The 23,031-nt window shown below is 48.3% G+C and overlaps 1 protein-coding gene and 1 pseudogene across 8 annotated transcripts in view; both read left to right on the forward strand.

The window, feature by feature from the left end:
- Positions 1–240: 240 nt before the first annotated feature.
- Positions 241–23,031, forward strand: part of Slc7a7 (solute carrier family 7 member 7) — a 45,892-nt gene continuing 23,101 nt past the window's right edge. Inside the window, exons 1-3 of one of the 8 annotated variants that reach the window (XM_003474504.5) lie at positions 3,080–3,177; positions 6,929–7,080; positions 7,942–8,488. In XM_003474504.5, coding sequence (XP_003474552.1) covers positions 7,984–8,488 — 505 coding nt within the window. In that variant the 5' untranslated portion in view covers positions 3,080–3,177; positions 6,929–7,080; positions 7,942–7,983. Of the gene's footprint in view, positions 296–2,842; positions 2,865–3,059; positions 3,178–3,500; positions 3,611–6,393; positions 6,411–6,928; positions 7,085–7,217; positions 7,605–7,941; positions 8,489–23,031 lie in introns of those variants that run through there. The other 7 variants (XM_063236905.1, XM_063236907.1, XM_063236908.1 and 4 more) reach the window with 7 other exon arrangements.
- LOC106028617 (large ribosomal subunit protein eL39-like) lies at positions 13,202–19,983 on the forward strand (annotated as a pseudogene).

Consider the following 23,031-nt stretch of genomic DNA (forward strand, 5'->3'; position numbering starts at 1 on the left):
CTGTGAACACCCTTACTCCGGACATTCTTGGTTATGTGCTGCCTCCTGGCGGCAGTTTCCCTGCCCGGCCTCTTGCTGGGTAGGGGAGACCACTTTCTTTCTTTCTTTTTTTTTTTTTTTTTTTTTTTTGGTCTTTTTGAGACAGGGTCTCTCTGTGCAGTTCAGGCTGGCCTTGAGCTCACTTTGTAGCCCAGGCTGGTCTCGAACTCGCAATGATCCTCCTGCCTCAGCCTCCCGACTGCTGGGATTACAGGCATGAGTCACCACGCCCGGCGGGGAGACCACTTTCTGCAAGGTGGGATCTCCCGGCTGACTCAATAGGAGTCCCGACGGGGGCGGGAAGTCAGGCCGCCGTCCAGGAGACCCCTCCCCTGGTCCTGAGCAGGCACCGCCCGGTGCCCGCTGCCCCCTGCCCGCGTGGGGCTTCTCAGCCTAGAAGTTCCCGCCGAGCGCCTCCCCCTGCAGGTGAGGGTTGCCAGGGGTGGGAGCGCCGGCTGGCTCGGGATTGGGACGCAGGGAGGGGGACCCGGTGTGTCCCGCGCCGGGAGAGAGCTGGGGAGCGGGCGCTGGGCCTGGCGGCGCTCAGAACTTTGCCCTGCGCCTGCATAGACCCCTCCTGCAGCGCTTCCTAGGGCCGGGCCGTGTGGGTCGGGGCCAGGGCTGCCTGGCCAGGTGAAGGGCCGAAGGGACGCCCTCTGAGGTGGGGTCCTGGCCTCCCGAGAAAGCCGGGGTCGGCGCCCGCAGCCGGCCCTGCCCTTAGAGGTGACCCAGAGCTTCTGGGGCGCCAGGGGGGCGCGTGCTGATTAGACTGGGTCTCGCGAGGGCGAGATCTTAGGGCCGCGGATTCGCATCGGGCCGGAGGCGCAGGGAATGCGGGGCGACGGCGGGCCTGGGAGAGCGAGGGTGCCGGGCGGGCGGCCGCGTGGGAGTCGGGGGCAAAGGTGAGCGCGGGGCGGGGGCGGGGGCGCAGGGAGGGGCGCGCGGGCCACCGGGACCGGGACGCAGCTGTGAGAGCTGAGCCGACGGGAGGCTGGGCTGGCGGCCCCCTCGATGCTGCGTGAACCCCAACGCTGTCCCCGTCTGCCTTTTCCGCCCTTTCACCCGGTCGAGGTACTTTGGTTTTTCCGTGCCACACCTGAGCCTTGGTGTGGGATTAGGGCGAACCAGCACTTCTGGATGCGGGGAAAAACGTTAGATGAGGGCCTTTTTGTATTATTTATTTTTTTCCCATTAGTGAAACCAAAAATCGATTGCAAACCGTTCTAGGCCTCCCTCCCAGTCAAAGTGAAAACCATGCTGTTCCAACCCAATACCATCAAAAAGGCTAAGGAACTCTTGTTCTGAGAAGCCAAGGGCAAAGCAACAAATAGGTCTGTAGGGCTACAGGGTGAATTCAAGGGCCTGCCCAGGGCTCAGCCAGCTGGGAAATCAGAGGAACAAGTGTTCATTCATTCCCTACTCATCCCGCAGACATCTGTTGACTTCTGTCTTTGAGCCTGACACTAGAGGATGGAGTGAGAAACACACTTCGTGGTGCTTAAGTTAACACGGGATGAGAAATGTCCCGGGGAAGAATATTCTCAGGAACAAAACTGTCAAGCAGGCACCGAACAGGCACAGCAGCTCCACCACAGCAGGAGAGGCAGAGCCGCTGCCTGAGGGATAGCCTCTGGCTCTTCCTAGTGCTTCCCTTCCAACTTGGACCTGACCCCAGAGAATGATTAAGGGGCAGGCCAGCTGGGAAGCAGCCTGAGTTTAAAAGGTCGCTGAATTATTCTTAGAATAATTCAAAATTTGGTGCCAGTGAACTCTCATGTCTGTGACTAGTGAAATACAAGTTGGCCTCCTTTCAGTAACAGACAACCCACTAGGGCTCCTTACCTGGACTGCCCATCTCTAGAGTAATTTGTGGAATGTAGTTGTAAGTTGCATGGTATAGCCCTGAGGCTCACAAGCTGACTGTTGTCTGAAGATAGCAGTTACAGCTGGAATTTTGAAAATGCAGGCTGCATTGTTAAGTGTTACTCCCCAGGACAGAAATTTTATGGCATTTCTGCATCTTTTTTGGGGAGAGTTGGGTGCTTCGGATAAAGAACCAAGGGCCTCATGCATGCTAGGTAATTACTCCACCACTGAACTAGGTCTCCACATTTTTGTCTAGTCTTAAGTAGTTTAATTTGTCCATCAAGAAGATGGCTGCCTCAGAAAACTGCAGGACCAATTGTGACCAATTCATTTCTAATTTTGAATATAAAGAGGGTTACACAGTTTTTGTTCTAAAACACTGGTATTCCCATTACCTCTGCTAAGCACACATTTCACAGTGCTTAAATAACAATGCCAACTCATAAGTCTGCCCAGGGTGCCAGGATGCAGTTGGCTTTTACCTAGTGACTCAGACTCACCTGTTCACACCAGCTGTACCAATTTGGGATCTGGGCTGATCTGATGTCCGGGTGTGTGCACAAGTGGTTTTCCCTGGTGTGCACTGCCTTCCTTGGTGAAAACTCTTGGAATGGCATCAAGTTGCTTGACTGCTTGACTGTGGAATCATATGCCTGCTGCAGGACTAGGCACAGTGGTCTGTGAGTGGGATACAGTAAAGCAGGAAACAATGACTGGGGGAAAGGACATGGGAAGTGGGAAGGGGGCTCAGAGGGCACTGTAAATTGTAGGGGAATCTTGCTTGCTTGCTTCCTCTTTTTTTTTTTTTAAGACAGGGCCTGGCCTTGAACTCACTGTGTAGCCCAGGCTGGCTTTGAACTTGAGGCAGTCTTGCCTCAGCTTCTTGAGTGCTGGGACTACAGGCGGGCACCTCCATGCCTGGGTCTGCAGAGGACTCTGAAGTATTCAGTAGATGTGGAGTAAGTGGGGAGGAGGAGCTGAGACTCAGGGTGGAGGTGGTACCTGGAGGCTGTGCGCATCCAGGCCTCCTGGATCTGACCCGGCAATCCCAGCTCCAGCCCATCCCCCGGCCCCGCCCCCCTGCCGGTCGGAGAGTCGCACATGTGTTTTCCTGTTTTCCATTTCGGTCCCGTCACCCTCTGCCTTTCTGCTCCTCAGAATCAACAGCTGCTGCCGCAGGAACCTTAGCTCTGGTCCCAGTAACTAGCACCTTCCCATCCCTGAGGGGAGTCCTGGGAGTCCCTCCTCTCACTGCTGTAGCCCAAAGGACAGGTAAGAGGTGGGACAGCAGGGATGGTGGGGAGAAAGGAAGTGGAAGAGGAAGATGGACTGAGCCCCAGAAAATTGGCAGGGGAGACCCTAGCGCGCCTCGTTTCCTAATGCCCGCCCAGCCTAGGAACCTTCTGCTGGAGAGGTCAGCTCTCCCTGTATGGTAGCCGTGCCGGCCATAGAAGTAAACAGTTTTCTTGCTTCACTTTTTTTTTCTTTTTAAAGGGACGGTCTTAGCTACAGTTGAATACAGAAAAACAAATGGGGAACTGGGGAAGGAGGGGCTGAGCGGCTCGCGTGTGTCTGTTTTGTCTCTGTTGTTAGGGGAACAGTTGGAGGCAGGAGGGCAGGCCGTGGGGTCTCGGGGGAGCACGTGTGCTCTCCGGGCTCGGCGGAGGAGCCCAGATGCTGAGCTTCCCGCTGGCTTCTGGGGGAGGTATGTGTTGTTGATGCCATTGGAAAGTGGAGTTTGGATTTGGGGTTCCCCTGACTGCTCTGCCGGGCGCTGAATGGTGGGGTTCCTCCTGCTGCTTGCTTCCTTGAATCCCTGGATGTGAAACTTCTTCCACAGGCTGTGGGAACACTGCATTGTTCTGTAGTCTCCACAGCGACTCCGGGACCCGGGAAGGTAATGCAATGCGGGAGGTCATCTCCAAAGGCTGCTGGAAAGCCTGGGGCGGCAGAGCCCCTTCCGGAGAGTCTGGGGTTCTGCCTTCCCCTGACTGCCCGAATGGTGGACACATCACCTTGAGACTCAGGGTGAAGGCGGTTCCCTCTTCCCAAGATGCTAGGCAGTGAGTGAGAAAGAGTAAGACGTCTCTATGCGAGCAGCCTGCCCGGCTGGGGTAGCCAGGGCTGACCTGAAGAGGCCAGAGCACTTCCTGCTGAGGCCGCTAGGGGACGCTATTTGCCGGGGTGTTTATGCCTCCTAGGCAGATCCCGCTGGAGATTGAGAGGATTTCACTTGTCTGATTGAACCAGTCAGGAATTCAACCTTGCATAACTTCTATCCGCAGTTCCTTAGTGTTTTCCCTTGCTCTGTCCCTCCGTTTCTTGTCTTGATGTCATATTAGGATTCGTGCCCGTCTCTGCTGAGGATTTGATCTTAAAAGGGAAGTTGTGCCGCTGTGTGGCTGTGTGTCTGAGTGTTTCTATTTGGTTTAGAAGTGGGCAGCCCCTAGCGGTCCCAGTGCTGCCACCCTTTCCCAGAATGAGAGGGAGGAGCAGCCAAGATGGAGAGGAACAAGCATTAACCTAGCCTAAAGGGCAGCAAACCTTTAATCACCTCCTCCCGCAGGTAATTCATGGGGAGCCACCTGAAGGGCTTTCCAGTCTAACAGGAAGCTCCAGAAAGGGATGGGTAGAGGATGGGACACAGGGCTTTAGGGAGACGAGTAGTCCTTTGATGAGAGTGCGCACTGTGTTTCAGATGCGCTCTCTCTCTCTACTCCAGCACCTTACAAGGGGCTTGGGACTTGCCTATAGGGCTGCACAGAATGTTTAAAGAGATCACACTGCTTAGCAGTGTCTGGTCCGGGCTCAGTAAATGCTAGCTATTATTATTATTACAGGAGCACCTTTGGAAGTGCTGGGACAAAAGGACAGTGGCTTCTGAATGGATTTCAGATATATTTGAGGCTGTTTGGGAGACATGGTCCCAGTGGCCCGTCTTGGGTTTGAATAAAAGATTTTGGGATGGGCATGGTGGTACACACCTGTAACCACAAAACTGGGAGGCCAGGGCTGGAGGACTGAAAGTGCAAGCCCCATCTGAGCAGTTTTGTGATTTAGGGATTCTATCTCAACGACAAAATTATCCGGATATGGTGGCACATGCCTGTTATCGCAGCACTCTAGAGGCTGAGGCAGGAGGGTCACTGAGTGTTTGAGGTGAGCTTAGGCTACCTAGTGAGTTCCAGATCAGCCTGGAATGCATAGCAAGACCCTGCCTTAAAAAAAATAAAGAAAAAGTGAGGGAGGGCTGAACATGTAGTTCAGTGAGGTCTTGAAATCAATCCCTAGTACAAAAAAAAAAAAAAAAAAAAAAAAAGAAAAGTTTAAGGGCTACAAAGGGACCAACAAGTAGATTTAAGAATGGTTAGCTGAGCATGGGGGTGCACTCCTGTAATCCCAGCACTTGGGGAGGCAGAGGTAGGAGAATGGTTTCAAGTTTGAGACCAGCCTGGGCTACAAAGTGAGCCCAAGGCCAGCCTGAACTGCATGGCAAGACTCTGTCTCAAAAAGACAAAAAAGACCAAAAAAAAAAAAAAAAAAATGAATAGGTTGAGTTGGGCATGGTGGTACATGTCTGTAATCCCAGTACTTGGGGGGGAGGGGTGGGGCCTGATGCAAGAGGATTGTGGTGAGTTTGAGGCCAGCCTGGTTTACAGAGTGAGACCCTGTCTACAGAAGTGGGGAGCGAAGGTTGTGTTTCTGTGAGCAAAAGGGAGTGATAATTTCAGGCTGATCTTGAGCTCAATGGGGAGCCCAGGCTGGCCTTGATCTCTTGGTGATCTTCTTGCCTGAGTGTCTTGAGTGGTAGGAACACACGTGTGTGCCACCGTGTCTGGCTAGAATACATTTAAAGTATACAATAATCTGAGCAGCTATTTTGAAGATAACAATATGCATTATGGGCTGGGGATTTAGCTCAGCGGCATAAGTGCCTACCTTGCAAGCAGGCAGTCGTGAGTTCGATCCCTGGTACCGGTAAAAACGAAAAAGACAAAAAAAAAAAAAAAAAAAGCATTATATGGGGCTGGGGATATAATTCAGCGACACTGACAAGTATAAGATTGTGAGTTCGATTCCCGGTACTAAAAACCAAAAATGTAATATAGTGACCATTGTTAATTCCTTAAAATTATAATAATAAAGTAGATAATAAAGATAGCATAAACTATGATTTCCAAAAAAGTAGTTAGCTTCTTCTACTTTTTAAGTCAGGATCTTATTTCTTTTTTTTTAATTTGCTAGGCAAACGCTCTATCTCGGAGCTACACTCCTAGCCCTTCCTATATTTTTAAGAGATTAGAGTAAACCTGTATTTGGAGAAGGTGTTTGTAGGAGTTTATGGATACTCTAGGGATCTGACTGTGTTTTCCTAAGGATGAAGGGGCTTATGGGTGGGGAGGAGCTGTAACCAGAGGTGGAGTTTACTTCTCGGTCTTGTTTCTTCTTCTTTTTTTTTTTTTCATTGGTACCAGGGATCGAACTCACGACCGTCTGCTTGCAAGGTAGGTGCTTATGCTGCTGAGCTAAATCCCCAGCCCCTTGGTCTTGTTTCTTTTAGGAGTTTGGCACTCAGACTCTGGGGGAATGGCTGGCTAGAGTTTAAATGTGGCCACCGTCTCTGTGCATGGGGAAGTGTGCAGAGTTCTCCGCTTGGGACACCAGTCACGGGGTGCGGGGTGCTCTTAACTTCCTCTAATCTCAGCTATGAACAGGCTCTGGGTCACACCCTGCAACCTTCCTGCCTTTCTTCATAGCTGGGGTGAGAGCAAAGTGGGGCCGGTGGGGCAGGAGAGCAGGCAGGGTGATCCTGCAGACCAGTCCTTCGCTAGGTGGCTCCCAGGGGAGGTGGCAGAGACTAAGGGCACCCACAGCTGACAAAGGAGATTCTTGAGAGAATGACCTCTTATCAGCGAAAGTGCTGAGCCCAGAGCTCCTTGCTGCCCCTTTGGAAGATGCAAAGGGCCTGTGTGTGAACCTTGGACCCAGACAGTTGCTCAACATTCCTCTTCCCTTCCCGCAGGCCCCCCTCCCTTGGCTGGACTTAAATCCATGGGCCTTTGTCTGGTCTTCCCTTTTTCTGCTGGCTGAAAGGAGAAAGTCAGACCACCGTTGTTCCCGGAGTCAGTTGGCTGCTGCTGCTTCGGGGAACCTGCGTATACCCAGGGCCAGGGAGTGAGTGTGTGTCCCTCCCTCTCCTCTGTCCCCACTGTCCTTGCTCACCCCCGTTGCTACTCTGCTGTGTCCAGTCACTTCCTCTCCTGGGTGCCTCTCACGCTTCATCCCGCCACTTGCCTGAGCAGCCACTCCTGTCTCTGTCCCTGCCGTCTCCTGCTCTGTTGCTGGTTTCCTGTCCTGCTTTGGCTGTTTCCTGGCCTTGGTTTTGGGTGGCAGTCCTGCTGTGCACCCCTAGGTTGGGCTGTAGGTTGGGCCACCCTCCTCTCCCTGGTACTGTTTTGGGTAATGTGATGACTGTGATGGATTGGATGGCCGGAGACCTGAAATGCTGGACACTAGGAATGGTGTCAGGGAAAGGAAAAGTAACAAGAGGAGGAAATTGCTCGACCTCTGCAGGATGGGGTGGGGCTGCTCGGCTTTTCCAGGGATTAAGATGACAGCTGAGGGCGGCTCATGGAGGTGTCAGAAACCTTTAGATTTATGCAGGGCTAGCTGGTGTTACATCTCAGCACGGGTAGCAGGTAAGGCTGAAAACCCAGGCTCAAGCCACTCAGGCCTGTCTTGTGTCTGGCAGTCTCAGGGGAACCAGGGTGCAGTTGTCTACTTGGTAAATCAAGTGAATTGGCCATCCTGATTCTGAAAGAGACATTTTCCCTCTGGGGAGTGAGCACTTGCCCTTGTTAATGCAAGCTGGGGTTGCTGAGATGAGCCAGTTGGAGATAGGTTGTTTGGAGGGAGGAAGCAAGAGAGGTCAGCGGAGGGGCCATCGGCACCATGCCCGCCTCTGGGGGGCGGGGGAGAGGGTCTGTGGCCAACGGGTGGCCACTCAGTGTACCGCACCACCTTTCTTCCTCCAAGGGCAATGCCAGGAAGCTGGTGAGGGCTTTCTTCTCCTCCACCATGGTTGACGACGGCAAGGGCAAGTACGAAGTAGCCCCCCAGCACGAGGCTGCCACCTGCCCTGTGGGCGATGGGGCCAGCCCAGGAGCTGAGCAGATAAAGCTGAAGAAGGAGATCTCGCTGCTGAATGGCGTGTGCCTGATCGTGGGGAACATGATTGGCTCGGGCATCTTCGTCTCCCCCAAGGGTGTGCTCATGTACAGTGCCTCCTTTGGCCTCTCTCTGATCATCTGGGTTATCGGAGGCCTCTTCTCGGTTGTTGGGGCCCTTTGTTATGCGGAACTGGGCACCACCATTAAGAAATCTGGGGCCAGCTATGCCTATATCCTGGAGGCCTTCGGGGGACTTCTGGCCTTCATCCGTCTCTGGACCTCCCTGCTCATCATCGAACCCACCAGCCAGGCCGTCATTGCCATCACCTTTGCCAACTACATGGTGCAGCCCCTCTTCCCGAGCTGCCACGCCCCCTATGCTGCCAGCCGTCTGATCGCCGCTGCCTGCATTTGTAAGTTGGGTCAGGCTGGAGCATTGGGGTTGGAGGGCTGGATAGAAACAGAAATATGAGTCCAGGCAGGCAGTGGGAGGGTGCTGGAGAGGAGTGCCTCTGGAAGCAACTATTTTTATTGGTGTTAAATTAATGTGTGCACTTGGGAGGCTGAGGCAGGAGGATCACTGTGAGTCCAAGGCCAACCTGATCTACATATCTGGGACCCTGGCTCAAAATTCAAAATCAAAAACAAAATCTATGCTGTGAGATGGGGATGTGAATAAAGTATTTGCCAAGCACATGTGAGACCCTGAGTTGCAGCCCTTGCACTGCAGAAAGGAAAGAAGGCAACTCATCTTTCCTTCGTCTTCCGTACTAGACACCGTTGTCGGTAGGTGTGCCCTTTGTGGTTTTTTTCTTGCTTCCTAGGGGATTAGTTTTGTTCTGTCTTTCTAAAAAAGGGATCACAGCTGAGCGTAGTGGTACATGCCTGTAATCCCAGCACCGCACTCAAAGGCTGAGGCAGGAGGATCGCTGTGAGTTCAAGGCTAGCCTGAATTACATAATGAGATCCTGTTTCAAGAAAAAAAGAAAAAAGGATAGTGTTGTTCTGTATGTAATTCTGTGGTATGCTTCTTCCTAGCATTTGTCAGTGATGTTTTCTTCTATGTACAGATCTATTTTTTTTTTTGAGGCTGGGGCTTGCTGTGCAGTCCAGGCTGACTTTGGACTCACTATATTGACCAGGCTGGTGCCAAACTCTCAGAGATCCTCCTACCTCAGCCTCCCAAGTGCTGAATTACAGGTGCACCACCACGCCTAGATGGATTTACTTTTTTTAATGCTTCGTGTTATCCCATGTTAGTTTTGAATATACGTGACTTTTTTTTTTTTTGTCTTTTTCCTTTTTATCGGTACCGGGGATCGATCTCACGACTGCCTGCTTGCAAGGCAGGCACTTATGCCGCTGAGCTAAATCCCCAGCCCCTATCCCATGTTAGTTTTAAGGATGCCCTGTATTTTATTTAGCTAGCCAGTTCTCTGTTATTAGCCATGTATACTGGTTTCAGCAGAGATAGTGTTCCAGTGGCTCTTTGCACTTTTCACGAGTGTTTTCAATTGTGTAGATTTGGAATTGGCACATAGAATTGTACATACTTATGGGGTGGAACGTGGCAGATCAACACATACGTGCAGTGTGTGATGATCAGGTCAGGGTGACTGCCTGTTTGTCTCTTCCGCTATATATCATTTTTTGTGTTGAGAACATGCAAAATTCTCTCTTAGTTACTTTCTTTGTTTTTGAGACAGGGTCTTGCTGTGTAGTTTAGGTTGACCTTGAACTCACTTTGTAGCCCAGGCCGGTCTTGAACTCACAACCATCCTCCTGCCTCAGCCTCCAGAGGACAGGGATTATAGGCGTGCGCCATCATGCCCAGCTGTCTCTTAGTTCCTTTTAATTGTTGTCAGCCTCAGTTATTCCACCTTGGAAGTTCTTCCCACTTCCCACCTGCACTCCTGTCTCCATCCTTCTTACTAGCTGCCTAGTAAGGCACTCGGCTTGTTCCTTCTTCAGATCAACTTTAATGTCTGCTTATGAGTAAGAACTTGTGGTATTTGGCTTTTTGTACCTGATTTTACTCAGCATAATGTCCTCCAATTCCTTCCATTTTGCTGTTAGTGACAAAATTCCATTCTTTTCGTGATTGCGTAGTATTCCATCGCATGTGTACCACGTTTCCTCTACCGGGCCCCGCTGGTGGACGCACAGCTCTACTGCGAGAGGGGCTGCGACAGCACAAGGGTGCAGATGCCTGTTTGCCGTGCCGATGTCATTTCCTGTGGGTGCATCCCCAGTGGTGGTTTTTCTCTTTCTAATTTTGAGAAGGCTTCCTACTGTTTTCTACAATGGCGGTGCCAGCAAGTCTCATCCACAGTTCCCTTTTCTCTGCATTCTGGTCAGCATTTTCTGTTACTGTCGTCATAACGGGTGAGAGCTCATGGTGAAACTTTTTTTTTCTGTAATGGGAATTGACCCAGGACCTAACATGCTAGGAAGTGCTCTATCACCAAGCTTCTTTACTTTTTTATTTTGTGTAGATTCTCACAAGTTATACAGGCTGGCCTCGACCTTGTGATCTTCCTGCCTCAGCCTCCCGAGTGGTTGGGAAGACAGGTGTGGTCACTGTGTCTGGATTAATTTTTAGTTGATTTTTGTCTATGGTGAGAGAGAAGGCTCTAATTTTTCTTTTGCATATGGGTTTCTAGTTTTTCTAGCACCATTTATTGTAGAAACTTGTATTCTTCAGTATACATTCTTACTGTCTTTGTCAAAAATCCGTGACTGTAAATAGGTGGGTTTATTTCTGCAGTCTCTGTTCTGTTCCATTTGTTTATGTATTTATTTATTTATTTATTTTGAGATAGGGTTTCACTATGCAATTCAGGGTATACTTGAACTCACTGTGTAGCATGAGCTGCCCTTGAACTCATGGCAGTCTCTTGCCTCAGCCTCCGCAGTGCTGTGATTACAGGCATGTGCCACTACACTCAGCTTTCTTTCCTTTTATTTATTTATTATTTGGGGTACCAGGGATCAAACTCATGACCTCGTGCTTGCTAGGCAGACGTTTGTGCCGCTGAGCTAAATCCCCGGCCCTCCTTTTATTTTTTATTTATTTATATATATTTTTGGTACTGGGGATCAAACTCGTGACTTCACGCTTGCCAGGCAGGCACTTACAACACTGAGCTAAATCCCCAGCCCTCTTTCTTTCCTTTTAGATCTACTGTATTATGTAATTTTTATGTAGCAATATTGAGTGCATAAATTTTTTTTTTTTTTGTCTTTTTCATTTTTATCGGTACCAGGGATCGAATTCAGGACTGCCTGCTTGCAAGGCAAGCACTTATGCCGCTGAGCTAAATCCCCAGCCCCAAGTGCATAAATACTCACAATTGTTATTTCCTATTTTTTTTTGGTACAGGGGATCTAACTCACGACCTTGTACTTGCCAGGCAGATGCTTATGCTGCTGGGCTGAATCCCCAGCCTTTCCTATTGTTGAACTGATGTTTGCCATTATATAGTGACCTTCTTTGAGTCTTTCCAGTTTTTTTTTTCTTTTTAGAGACATACTGTTTTGTTTTTGTGACTTAGGCTGGCCTCAAACTTGTGACGGTCCTCCTGCCTTCACCTCCAAATGCTGGGAATACAGGTGTGGGCCACCATACCAGGGTATTCTGTTTGTTTCTGGGGAGTCCATTGCATTTCCCAGGCTGGCCTTGGGTTCCTAGGCCCAAACAGTTCTCTTGCTTCAAGTTCCCCAGGAGCTGGGACTACAGGTGTACACCATTATACCTGGCTTCTTTATTTTATTTTACTTTATTTAGCGTTTTTGAGACAAGGTTTCACTATGCAGTTCAGGCTGGCCTTGAGCTTACTTCATAGTCCAGGCTGGTCTCCAACTCTCATAAGGATTCTCCTCCTGCCTCAGCCTCCCAAGTGCTGGGATTACAGGCGTGTACCTCCACACTCAGCAATATTTTATTCTTTTGCTGCCAGGAATTGAACTCAGGACCTTGTGCTTGCCAGGCAGACAGTATTCTGCTGAGCTATATCATGGCACACCTGGCTTCTTTACAGTTTTTGCAGTAAGGTTTATCTGATGGAAGTGAAGCTCTTCCTGCCTACTTTTATTTTTCTATTTGCCTGGGTCATCTTTTTCCATCCCTTCACCTTTAGTCTATGTGTATCTTGGTGAAGTCACTTTCTTGTAAGCGACTTGTATAGTAAGTACTTTTTTCTTGTGGGCTAGGGTTTTCAAAGTATCATTTGCATCAGTCTTGACTTGTTATCTAGCTCATAAATAAAATATTATTTAGATCTGTACGTTCAGCAAAACTGCCGTGGAGGTGCTGAGGTCATCACTGCAGCTGCCTTTTTAAATTGTCCCTCTTCTTTTTTCTTTTTAAGAGAGTTTCACTATGTAGTTCAGGCTGGCCTTGAACTCACAATGATCTTCCTGCCTCACCCTCTTGAGTGCTGGGATTACAGTTGTGTACCACCAGGCCTGCCTGTTGTACCTTTTCTTGAAAGATGCCCTTCCAGAGCTGGGCATGGTGGCACATGCTTGTAATCCTAGCACTTGGGAGGCTAAGGCAGGAGGATCTGGAGTTTGAGGACAGCCTGGGCTATCTATCTACCATGACCCTGTCTTTAAAAAAAAAAAAAAAAAAGAGCCCTAATTGTGTAATTGTGGAGCAGCTGACATTCTATCAGTTTGAGAGTTGTGGCAGTGGTGGTATGCAGGAATTTTGCACTCGGTCTATCTGCTCACTGCATCAATTTTTTTTTTCTTTTTTTCTTTTGGTACCGGGTTCTAACTCAGGACCTTGTACTTGCCTGGCAGGCACTTTGCCGCTGAGCTAAATTCCCCGCCCTGTATCAGTTCTTTCCAGTCGCCCTTATCCCTTCCTTTTTCCCTTTCATTTTCTCCACGCCCTTGTGCTTCTCCCTCTCCAGTTGCTGTTTGTGTGGAGAACCGGCTGTCTCCTGTGGATCCCCCTGGAGTTTGCATGTTCGTGTGCGTGGCTCACTGACCTCCGTCTCTGGGATGTTTGTTGAGCATGGCAACAGCTGGGGAGCCATAGGAGTTTGTGTGCTTTGTGTCGTAAGCAGGGGGTTTTGCCTTGAGGTCTGGATGTGACCTGTAATTTCCCATGCACTACTATGGATGATCTGGTAGGTTGCTTAGGTGGAACTCATTTTAGGATCTGTTGATGCTCAGACCCTACAACCATGAGTATATCCAGGCTTGATGAACATGCCTGTACTTCCAGTACTCAGGAGGCTGATGCAGGAGGATCTCCACAAATTTGAGGCCACATAGTAATTTTGGGCTGCACAGTAAATTCAAGGCCTGCCTAACTACATATTGAGGAACTCCCTCACCAAAAAAAACCTCAACCAACCAACCAACCAAACAAACAAAACATGAGTATAGAGATGCACGTGTTGTGTACAGAAGGATCATTTCATTGAGGTAGTATTTTTGAGATGGCTGCATCACAGTAAGCACCAGAATTCTATTCTCTAGCCATCTTTGCTGACGTCTCTTTAAAGCAGTGATTTGTCTTCCTTCATAATTTGCTTGCCTTTGTAGTTTACTTGGTTTCATAATTTGACATTTCTTTTGGTGACTCAGGATCACCCTCTCACTTCTGATTTCCTGTGCAACTCTGTGGTCTTTGGGCACCGCTGAGGCAGGGAAGAATATTTGCCTCCCCAGTGGCCTCAGACTGATGGCCTGGCTTTATCTTTCAGATTTCTCCTGTTCTGGTTTCTTTCTGTGTCATCTCTGACAGCTGTCATTCCTCCAGCTGTCGATTCTGGACTGTGGCTAACTCCATCAGTCCCCCTGTTTTAATTGCTGCTTCTAATTTGGGAATAGAGACATACTGCAAGCCTGGAATACCCAAATACACATCTCCACACAGTGCACTCGTGAAACAGGCCTGCGTGGTAGCCATTGTTACGATTTGTCTGTTGGGCTCCCCAGCCTGTGGGGTTTTGTGTGTGGACCTGTGACATGCGCAGCTCTGGGAGGGTGAACTCTAGCTGCGTGATCTTCGGTGCAAGGTGGAATGACTGGTCACCCCCAGGCTACGGTGAGAAACAAGATTTCCGGAAGCTGGGCATGGTGGTGCATGCCTGTGGTCCTAGCTATCTCAAGGCCAAGCAGGAGCATCCCCGACGCCAGTGAGTCTGGGAACAGCCTGAGCAACATCGACCCTTGGAGACAGAAAGGTCACAAATTCAAGGCTAGCCGGTGCATCTTAATGAGGATTTGTTTCAAAATAAAATTTAAAAAAGAGCTGGGACTGCAACTTAGTAGTAGAGTTCTTGCCTAGCATGAGTGAAGATTCAGTCTCCAGTATGAAAACAACTATAACAATCACTGTTCCTCAAGTGTAAAGTATTGATTATTACTATCTTTAAATTTACTTTCTTTCTTGGCTACTTGTGGGCCTTTTTTCCCTCTTACTGCTTGGGTTTTTCCTGAATAGTGATGGTGAGATAAATGGGAGGAACTGCATAGGCAGATCTGGACTTTGTGCTATTTTTAATAACTTCAGAGACCTAGAGAGCTGGAAGGTTCAAGAGGGCAACCTAGATTGTAAAAAGTTAGTGACGTGCTCTTCTACTCTGGTCTGCCATCGAGTGCGTGCTCTTGCCTCCAAGTCAAACCACGGTGAGACCATCAGCCACCATCGGATCCGAGGTGGCTTCCCAAGTCAAGAGACTGCCATGGACTCGCTAGGGCCACACAGAGCATCGAAGGCCAGGGGCATTTTGAAAGCATTTTCAAAAGAAGTCTTCTCACAAGACTTTCAGAATCAAACGATTCTTGGCCAAGAAGCAAAAGCAAACTCGCCCCATTCCTCAATGGATTTGGATGAAGACTGGCAATAAAATCAGGTACAACTCCAACAGGAGACACGGAGGAGGACCAAGCTGGGACTATAAGGAATTGCACGTGAGCTGCAGCCCATTTACCCATCGGAAGTCTCAAAGATATTTTTCACCCGCGATTACAGTGTGATAAGCACTAGTGGATCAACAATAAATATTTGAAACCTTTTGAAAAAAAAAAAAAGTTAGTGACGTGATTCACGGGTTTATCCCCTCAGCCGGTTTAATGAACCCCTAGCATAAGCTGGACACTGGGACCGAGGAGGATGTTTTGTTAGTGAAAGGGAGGACTTAGGGGGAAATCTCTAGATTTAACAGAAGAAAGAGATCGCTTCCATTCATTAGCTCCCTGAGGAAATGTTTACTTAGGACATTCTCTATGTCAGGTATTTTACTTTGCTTTGGGAAACAAAGAAGAACATATGACCATGTCTGTCCAAGAATTCATTGTACAGGAAGACGACAGACATTTAACAGGCAGTTGTCATGCAGTAAGCGCATAATGGGCAGCATAGGGGCAAGTGGGACAAGTTTTTTCTGTGTATGTGTGGATGACAGCTCTAGCGGACTATACAGAGGGTGTGACACCTGGTCTGAATTTTAGAAAGACACATCGTTGCATCCTAGGGAACTTCTCCCGGAGAGAAGCATGCAGGCAAATAGGTAGAGAAGCAGAAAAACACGTTGAGACATCATAGAGTCATGGGTCAGCAGTACCCCTGGAATGTCGGGGAGAAGAGCTGAGGTGGCTGGGAGGGGGGAGAGTTTCACGGGATCCTGAGGAGGCTGGACTTGATCTTGACGGAAGGAGAAACTGATGACTTCAGGTGAGGGGCAGCAGGTGGAGGGAGCTACTGAAATGGTCAGAACCGCAGAGCACAGGCGGCCATGTGGGAAGTGTTCTTGGTAAAGATCGAGGGACCGAAGGTGGAGAGCCCAGGTTAGGGATTGAAAGCCGGAGGCTGTGTGAAGGGTGGTGAAAACCTGCTCTTAGATAGCCTCAGAGGCAGAGGCAAGGAGACAGAAGGTAGAATTTCTGCGCCCCTGTCTGGAGGACTGTGGGCGTTCTCAGAGCTGAAGTGAACGCCTGGGTGTATGTAGACCGCACGACTACGCAGAAGGGCAGCCAGGGCTTGCTGTGGGCTGCCACCATGAACAGCGCCTTCTCTGGGTCACCATGACCCAGACTTGGGTCATTTCCCCGGCAGCTGAGTCACACATAGAGAATAAATCAGCGTGTGACCAATGCTGCCAGGTTGTTAGTGCGCGATGGTAAGGATGGACGTGTGACTGCAATGACCAGAATAAGTGAGCTCCTTGCTCTGAAGCCATCACCTTCTGGGAACTGTGGGCACTGGGACCAGGACCTGGAACAAAGGAAGAAAGTTTGGACTGCTGAGAAAACATTTACAGAAGGTGGTGGGCTGTATAACACATGCAGCTGGAAGGTAACTTGCAGTGTGACCGAGGAGCCAGGAAAAATCAGTCACATGCAACCTGGGGGATGGGGTGGGTGCTGGAGGACTGAGAGCAGCTCACTGTGGGGAGGACTCTGGAGCTCCCCTCACCACCACCCCCACTTTCTTTTCCGCCCGGCTTCTCTAACTTCTACTCGCTTTCTCTCTTGTCCTCCTAGCGCCTGTTTTACTGGCCTCTTGGCTTTTCCTAGGGTGTGCCTGGCGTGCCTTGGGTTTGATACAGGTTCCTGTACCAGGAAGCAGAAGCATCCTCCTCAGAGGACCAGAGAGCTCATTCCCTGACTCCATTCACCTCTTTGTACAGATGGAGACCTGTGGGGTGTAGCTCAATGACAGAGCCCATGTTCAGTGTACAGAAGCCTCGGTTCAGTGTCTCACACCAAAAGAGTCAGGTTCAGCCCTGGCTTGGCTTTTCTCCTCCTCCCCCTCCTCCCCTCCTCTTACCTCCTCCTTCTCCTTTTCCTCCTCCTCTCTCTCTTTTTTTTTTGGTCTGTGCTGGGGATCCAACCCTTGGCGTTGAGCAGGCTAGGCGAGTGATCTAGCACAGAACTACCGCCCTCATCCCTCCACCCTACTCCCTATTTTGTTTTTCTTATAGCATTTATCACCACTTGGCATTAATGATTTACTTGTTTATTGCCTGTCTTTCCCTATCAGATACAAACATCATGAGAATAAGAACCTTGTTTTACCCACTTGTTGCATTTCTAGTACTTAGGTCAACATCTGGCTTTTGTTAGGTGTTCATTAAATATCTGTGGGATGAAGAAGGTGGCAGGACATTTTCGGCACAGGGAGAGGCCACACAAGGGCACAGGTGGGAAAAGATATGGGGTGTACATGGGGGACTGGGAGATGAGGTGGCAAAGGGGGCTGGGGGCTGGAACACAGTCACACCTTCCTGGGGATTTAGATTTATCCTAAAGCTTGTAAGGAGCTAACGGAAGATTTTAAGCAGGGCAGCGAGATAGCTGGGTTGGAACACAGGCCAGACTGGAGGCAGAGACATTGTTAGTCAGCTCTTGGAGCGATCTGGACAATGAATGACGGAAGCCTTCAGGAGGCCCTGGTGTGGATGGGCAAGGATACACCTGAGAACACTGTAGGCACTGAAGAAGTTGTAATTAATACAACCAGCGACACTTCCGGCGTATCTAGGGTAAGGGAGAGGAGGTGTTTAGGAAAACTTCCACCAGTCTTGTGTTGGTGCTGGGTACTTAACTCAGTCTAACCATGTGCTTTGCCACAGAGCTGCAGCTGGAGCCCCACAGACTACTAAACTGTGGGCTGGCAAGGTCTGTGTAATGATCTACAACATCTCCAGCAAAGGAACAAAGAGGGAGCTTGGTAAATATCTTTTGAACAGCTGGGCACAACAGTGAGCACCTGGAACCTCAGCTACTTAGAAGGCCGAGATGGGAGAGTGGTTTGACTCATGAGTTTGAGACCAGCCTGAGCAACACAGTGAGATCCTGTCTCAAAAACTAAAGCAAAGTCAAAAGCTGCAATTCTGAATAAAGAGATGAGGTTTCTGGTTTGAGCAGCTGGTAGGAGGTGGCATCCTATACAGGAAGGGGGCAGATTGTGTTGATTGGAAATGGATTTGTGAGATCAGAGATGGGTATGCGTATTTTGAGTTTAGAAAAGAGAGAGGGCTGGAGATTGAACGTTCAACAAATGTTCAGGAAGAAAAAAAAATGTTCAGGAAGCATTTGGCCTGTTTGAGCACCATCCATTGTCTTCTCCGAGCTGTGTGTGTCCTCGGGGCAGGGGGAATATGCACTCTGGGGGTCAGGTTGGGTGCCCCCGTGTGAGACTGCAGTGGATTGTGTGGAGTATGTGATTTACAAGGCAGGAGGTTAGAAACTCCTTCTAGAAGCTCAGGCTGACACCTGAATGAAGACTCAGTGAACAACAGAAGTAGAGCATGTCGGGAAGCTAGTACAAAACACAGGAAGCCTAGAGGTAAGGAAGAGGGCAGCTCTGAGACACGCAAGTTTCAGGCTAGGCTGCCTCACGGGGCTAAAGAGAGTTGGCCTGCGGAGGGAATGAAGGTTGCTCTGGATGTTAACAAATTGCCTAAAATTTAGACACATAAAACAATATTGTTTTCTTTTCATTTTTTTCTGTGGCTCAGAAACTTGTGAAGAGCTTAGTGGCACAGTTTTAACTCAGGGCCTCTGGAGTGGTGGTGGTCAGACGGTGGCAGAAGATGGAGCAGGAGGGCACTGAGCAAGAGGGGGATTGTCCTGCTGTCTTTTTTGTTTTAAGTAGTTCCAGCACCTTTCCTGATGGTTTTCCCACATGGACCTGTTGGGTTTTTTTCCTTACATTGGCAACCTGAGGGCAGTGAGACTGCTTACTAAAGCCAAAATCTTCAAGAAGGAGCATTTTAAGCCACAGACTTTTTTGCAAATGGACCAACTAGAGGAAGCCAGGAAAGCTGGAAGGGAAGGGGACAAAGAGTTAAGAAGTGTTATGTACGTGTGTCAACTTTCCATGGTGAGTGTAATCTTTATATACTGCAAACATGTACTACTACCATGAAAATTTGAAAGAAAGTTATTTCAGCAAACAGCCTGAAGCTGCATTGCCTTTTATAACGTAGCCTACATATTCTGTAGATAGGAATGTTCATAGAGTCCATCCAGCAAGGACCATCTAGTTGCAAAGGAAGTGATACAGTCCCAACATCATCATCTTCATCATCATCACTTTCTTCTTCTTATTTTATTTGTTTAATTCCATCTTTTTTTTTGTCTTTTTCATTTTTATTGGTACCGGGGATCAAACTCATGACTGCCTGCTTGCAAGGCAGGTACTTATGCCGCTGAGCTAAATCCCCAGCCCCCATTTTATTTGTTTATTTTGAGGCAGGGGTCTTGCTGTGTATCCCAGGCTGGCCTTGAACTCACCTGTGGTACTCCTGCTTCAGCCTTCCAAGATCTGGGTTTACAGGTGTACACCACTGTGCCTGACCCAGTCCTTACATCTTCATATGCGGAGTGTCAACATTGCGTTGGAGGAAAAGCATGTGGAATGGGAGACACTATTCCTTGCATTGCCAGCATCTTCTGCTTGACTTGTATATTTATTTGGTACTGAGAATGGAACTCAGGATCTTGCACTCGCCAGGTAGGCACTGTGCCACTGAACTATATACCTGGCCCCTAGGAGACATCTTCGTTAATTGGTACTGAGATGCCCAGGGTTCCTTTCCAGGTTCTTGTCTTGTTTGAAGAATTGGAAAAGACAAAAAAAAAAAAAAGTTTTTACTTTTTTTGTTACTGGGAATCAACTCAGGACCTGACCTTTGCTAGGCAGGTGTTGTGCCACTGAGCTATATCCCCGGCTGGTTTTACATATTTTAAAGACATTAAAGTTAAAGAAATGTAGAGAGAAGACGTGCTCTGAAAAGAAGTGTTCTGCACAGTGAGTGTGGGCTAGTGAAAGTGGGAGAGAAGTATGCCCTTTGGGGTGCCAGGTGGACCTGTAAAAAGGCTCAGTGACCAGGAGGTTAATGACCACCTTCTGGGGATCAAACCCATGACTTTGTGCTTGTCATGCAGGTACTTGTGTCTGCTGAGCTAAAACCCCACCCTGTTGGGTACTCACTTTCTGATGTCAGATCTAGGCTGTCCCATCTTGTGCCAGAAGAATTGAGGACAGCGTTTTCTGATGGCTGAAGGCCCAGGACCTGGAAGCTGCTCTGTGTGTGTAATTGACAGATCACGCCCAGCTGCCCCAGCCTTGCTATGCCCTAATCTGCTGCCTCATCTTTGGAAAATATAGTCTATCTCACACTTTGGAATTTGGTGCATTTTTTCTTTCTTTTCTTTTCTTTTTTTTTTGTACCAGGGATTGAACTCACAACCTCACACTTGCCAGGCAGGCACATAAACCACTGAGCTAAATCCCCAGCTCTGGTGCATTTTTTCTTAAGACAGGAAAAAACATCTTAAGGCTTTAAAAGCTGAAACTGAGTGGATATTCATGACTTAGATTTTAGAATTTGTGATTTTTAGAAAGATTCTTTTTTTTTTTTTTAACATATGCATGACTGAACACAAACCAGTTAAAAAACTGATCCTGGTGAGGGCTGATAGAGGCATGTTTTGGGGATAAAGGTATTGATTATGATCTGTACATTGATTAGATATTGGTGAAAGTAGTTGTTGGGGTCTCTAATTCCAGCAAGTAAGTAGAAAGTAATACCAGTTACTTACAGAGGGAACACTATAAGACCGGTAGATTTGAGAGAATTTTTTTTAGTGTCAGGGATTGAACTCATGACCTTCCTCTTGCCAAGCAGACGTTGTGCTGCTGAGCTAAATACCTGACCCTTTGAGAGAGTGATGAGATTAATTTTGGATATGGAGTTTGATGTGCGTGGTTGTCTTAAGTTACTTTTTACTTCGTCGCTGAGACAAAATACCTGAAGCCCAAACTGGGGAAAGGAAAGGTTTATTTCTTATAGTTTTTGGAGGTTTCAGTCCACACTCAGTTGGCTCCAAGGCAGGCGGGCATGGGTGGGCCGCAGTTCATGGCAGCTGCAAATAGCAAGCCGGAACCTGCAAAGAGCAAGACACACCTTCTTCCTGCCATTACATCACATCCTGGCTCCACCCCTTTGTGGGTGGAGCACTGACACCATCAATCCAAGCCCTGGGCAATGAACGAATAACAAATGCACAATTCAAACTCATGAGGCCTGGGGGACACAGACATAAACCATGACAGTGGTAATGTCCAGTAGTTGGTTGGTGATTCCTACCTCTGCAGTCATGATCCTTGGCTGGTAATGTGCTTTGGGATTGACTTTCCTATAGTAATTTAAAGCTGAGAGACTAGATGAGCTGATGTTGGAAAAGAAGGGAGAACAAGGGGACATTCTAAGGAATATGAACTTTTTTTGTTTGGTTTCGTTTTGAGACAAGGTCTTGGGCTGGGAATATAGCTCAGTGGTACAGTGCCTGCTTGGCAAGCACAAGGTTGTGGGTTCAATCCCTGATCAAAAACCAAAAAACCAAAAAACCATGCAGGGTCTTACTATGTAGTCTAGGCTGGCCTTGAACTCCTAGTGATCCTCCTGCCTCAGCCTCAGCCTCAGCCAAGTGCTGGGATTACAGACATGTTCTATCATGCTGGACCAGACATATGAACATTTGAAGGGTAGGCATTCTGTAAAAAGTTAGAGAAGGAACAGCTATCAACAGGGAGAATCAGGAGGTATAGGTGAAAGGGAATGATTTCAGGAACCTTTTTTTTTTTTTTTTGGTCTTTCTTTTTCATTTTTATTGGTACCAGGGATCGAACTCACTACTGTCTGCTTGCAAGGCAGGTGCTTATGCCGCTGAGCTAAATCCCCAGCCCTAGGGGAATGATTTCAGATTGAATGAATAAGTAACTGTCCAGTCTGCTAGTAACACTGTCCAGTAGGTCAAGCTAGATAAGTAGAGCTGATTGGCTTTATCTATAGGAAGGTCTCTGGTAACTTCCCATGTTAACTTTTTTCCTAAGATGATGAGATTTTAAGGCAGTGAGGGTGCGATTGGAGTTTAGAAATATCTGTTGTTTATGTAGTGAATTATATTCAGTGTTGTTTCTGGGCTAGGCTCCCTGGGTACAGGAACGATGGTAACACAGACTTTGTCCGCTTGTAGCTCAGGATGGGTGGAAGAGATGGCTCTGTAAACTACTTAAGCGTGATGTGATTAGGTGGAGAAGGTGGGGTGGGGGGATGAGTTATAACTCAAAAGTAGCCTTTCTGGAAGAACTGTCAGAAAAGATAAGGAATCAAATGTCATTTGGGATTGAAAGTCCAAGTCCAACCAGAGGAAATCGGGGGAAGCTTTGGCAGGGTGGAAGAGAAGGGGGAGACACCAAACTGCTGGAGGGATGAGGGGAGGGACATAGATACGCTCTCTGGAAGACTGACCCTGGCGGTTGGGTGACGCACCGCGGTAAAGCCCTTGCCTGGCCTGTGCCAGGCCCTGGGCTTGATTCCGATCACATGAGACAAAAAAGGATTGACTCTGAAAGCAAGGAGGGTTACTATTAGTGAGTGGGACCGGAATGGGGGAGGATTTTATGGGAAGACTTAGTACACTTTTAAATCCTAGATTGGATGCCTGCCTTCTTGCCTTCATTGCTCACCATTGTTTTTGTTATGTAGGTCTCTTCTGTTTCCAAATGAATTTTAGGATTATTTTCTCTAATGCTGTGAGGTAAGCTATTAGAGTTTTGATTGGGATTGCATTAAATCTGTATAACAATTTTAGAAGTATGAACATTTTCACTATATTGGGTCTTCCTACAGAAGAACAAGGGATATTTTTCTTTGTTTCTTTTTCCCCCTTGAGGCAGGGTTTCACTATGCAGTTCAGGCTGGCCTTGAACTCACAGCAGTCCGCCTGCCTCACTCTTTTGAGAGCTGGAATTTCAGGCATGTGACAGCATGCCTGGCTTCTTTCCATTTTGTGATAGCCCCTTCAATCTCATTTTCCAGAGTACTGTAGTTTTCAATATAGAGGTCTTTTTACTTTCTTTATTAGATTGATTGCTAGGTATTTCACTTTTTTGGATGCTATTGTGAAAAGTGTTTCTCTC

Source organism: Cavia porcellus, unplaced genomic scaffold (genome assembly GCF_034190915.1).
Source record: "Cavia porcellus strain 051 isolate PalLab524CR breed Dunkin Hartley unplaced genomic scaffold, mCavPor4.1 scaffold_26, whole genome shotgun sequence".
NCBI classification, from domain to species: Eukaryota; Metazoa; Chordata; class Mammalia; order Rodentia; family Caviidae; genus Cavia; species Cavia porcellus.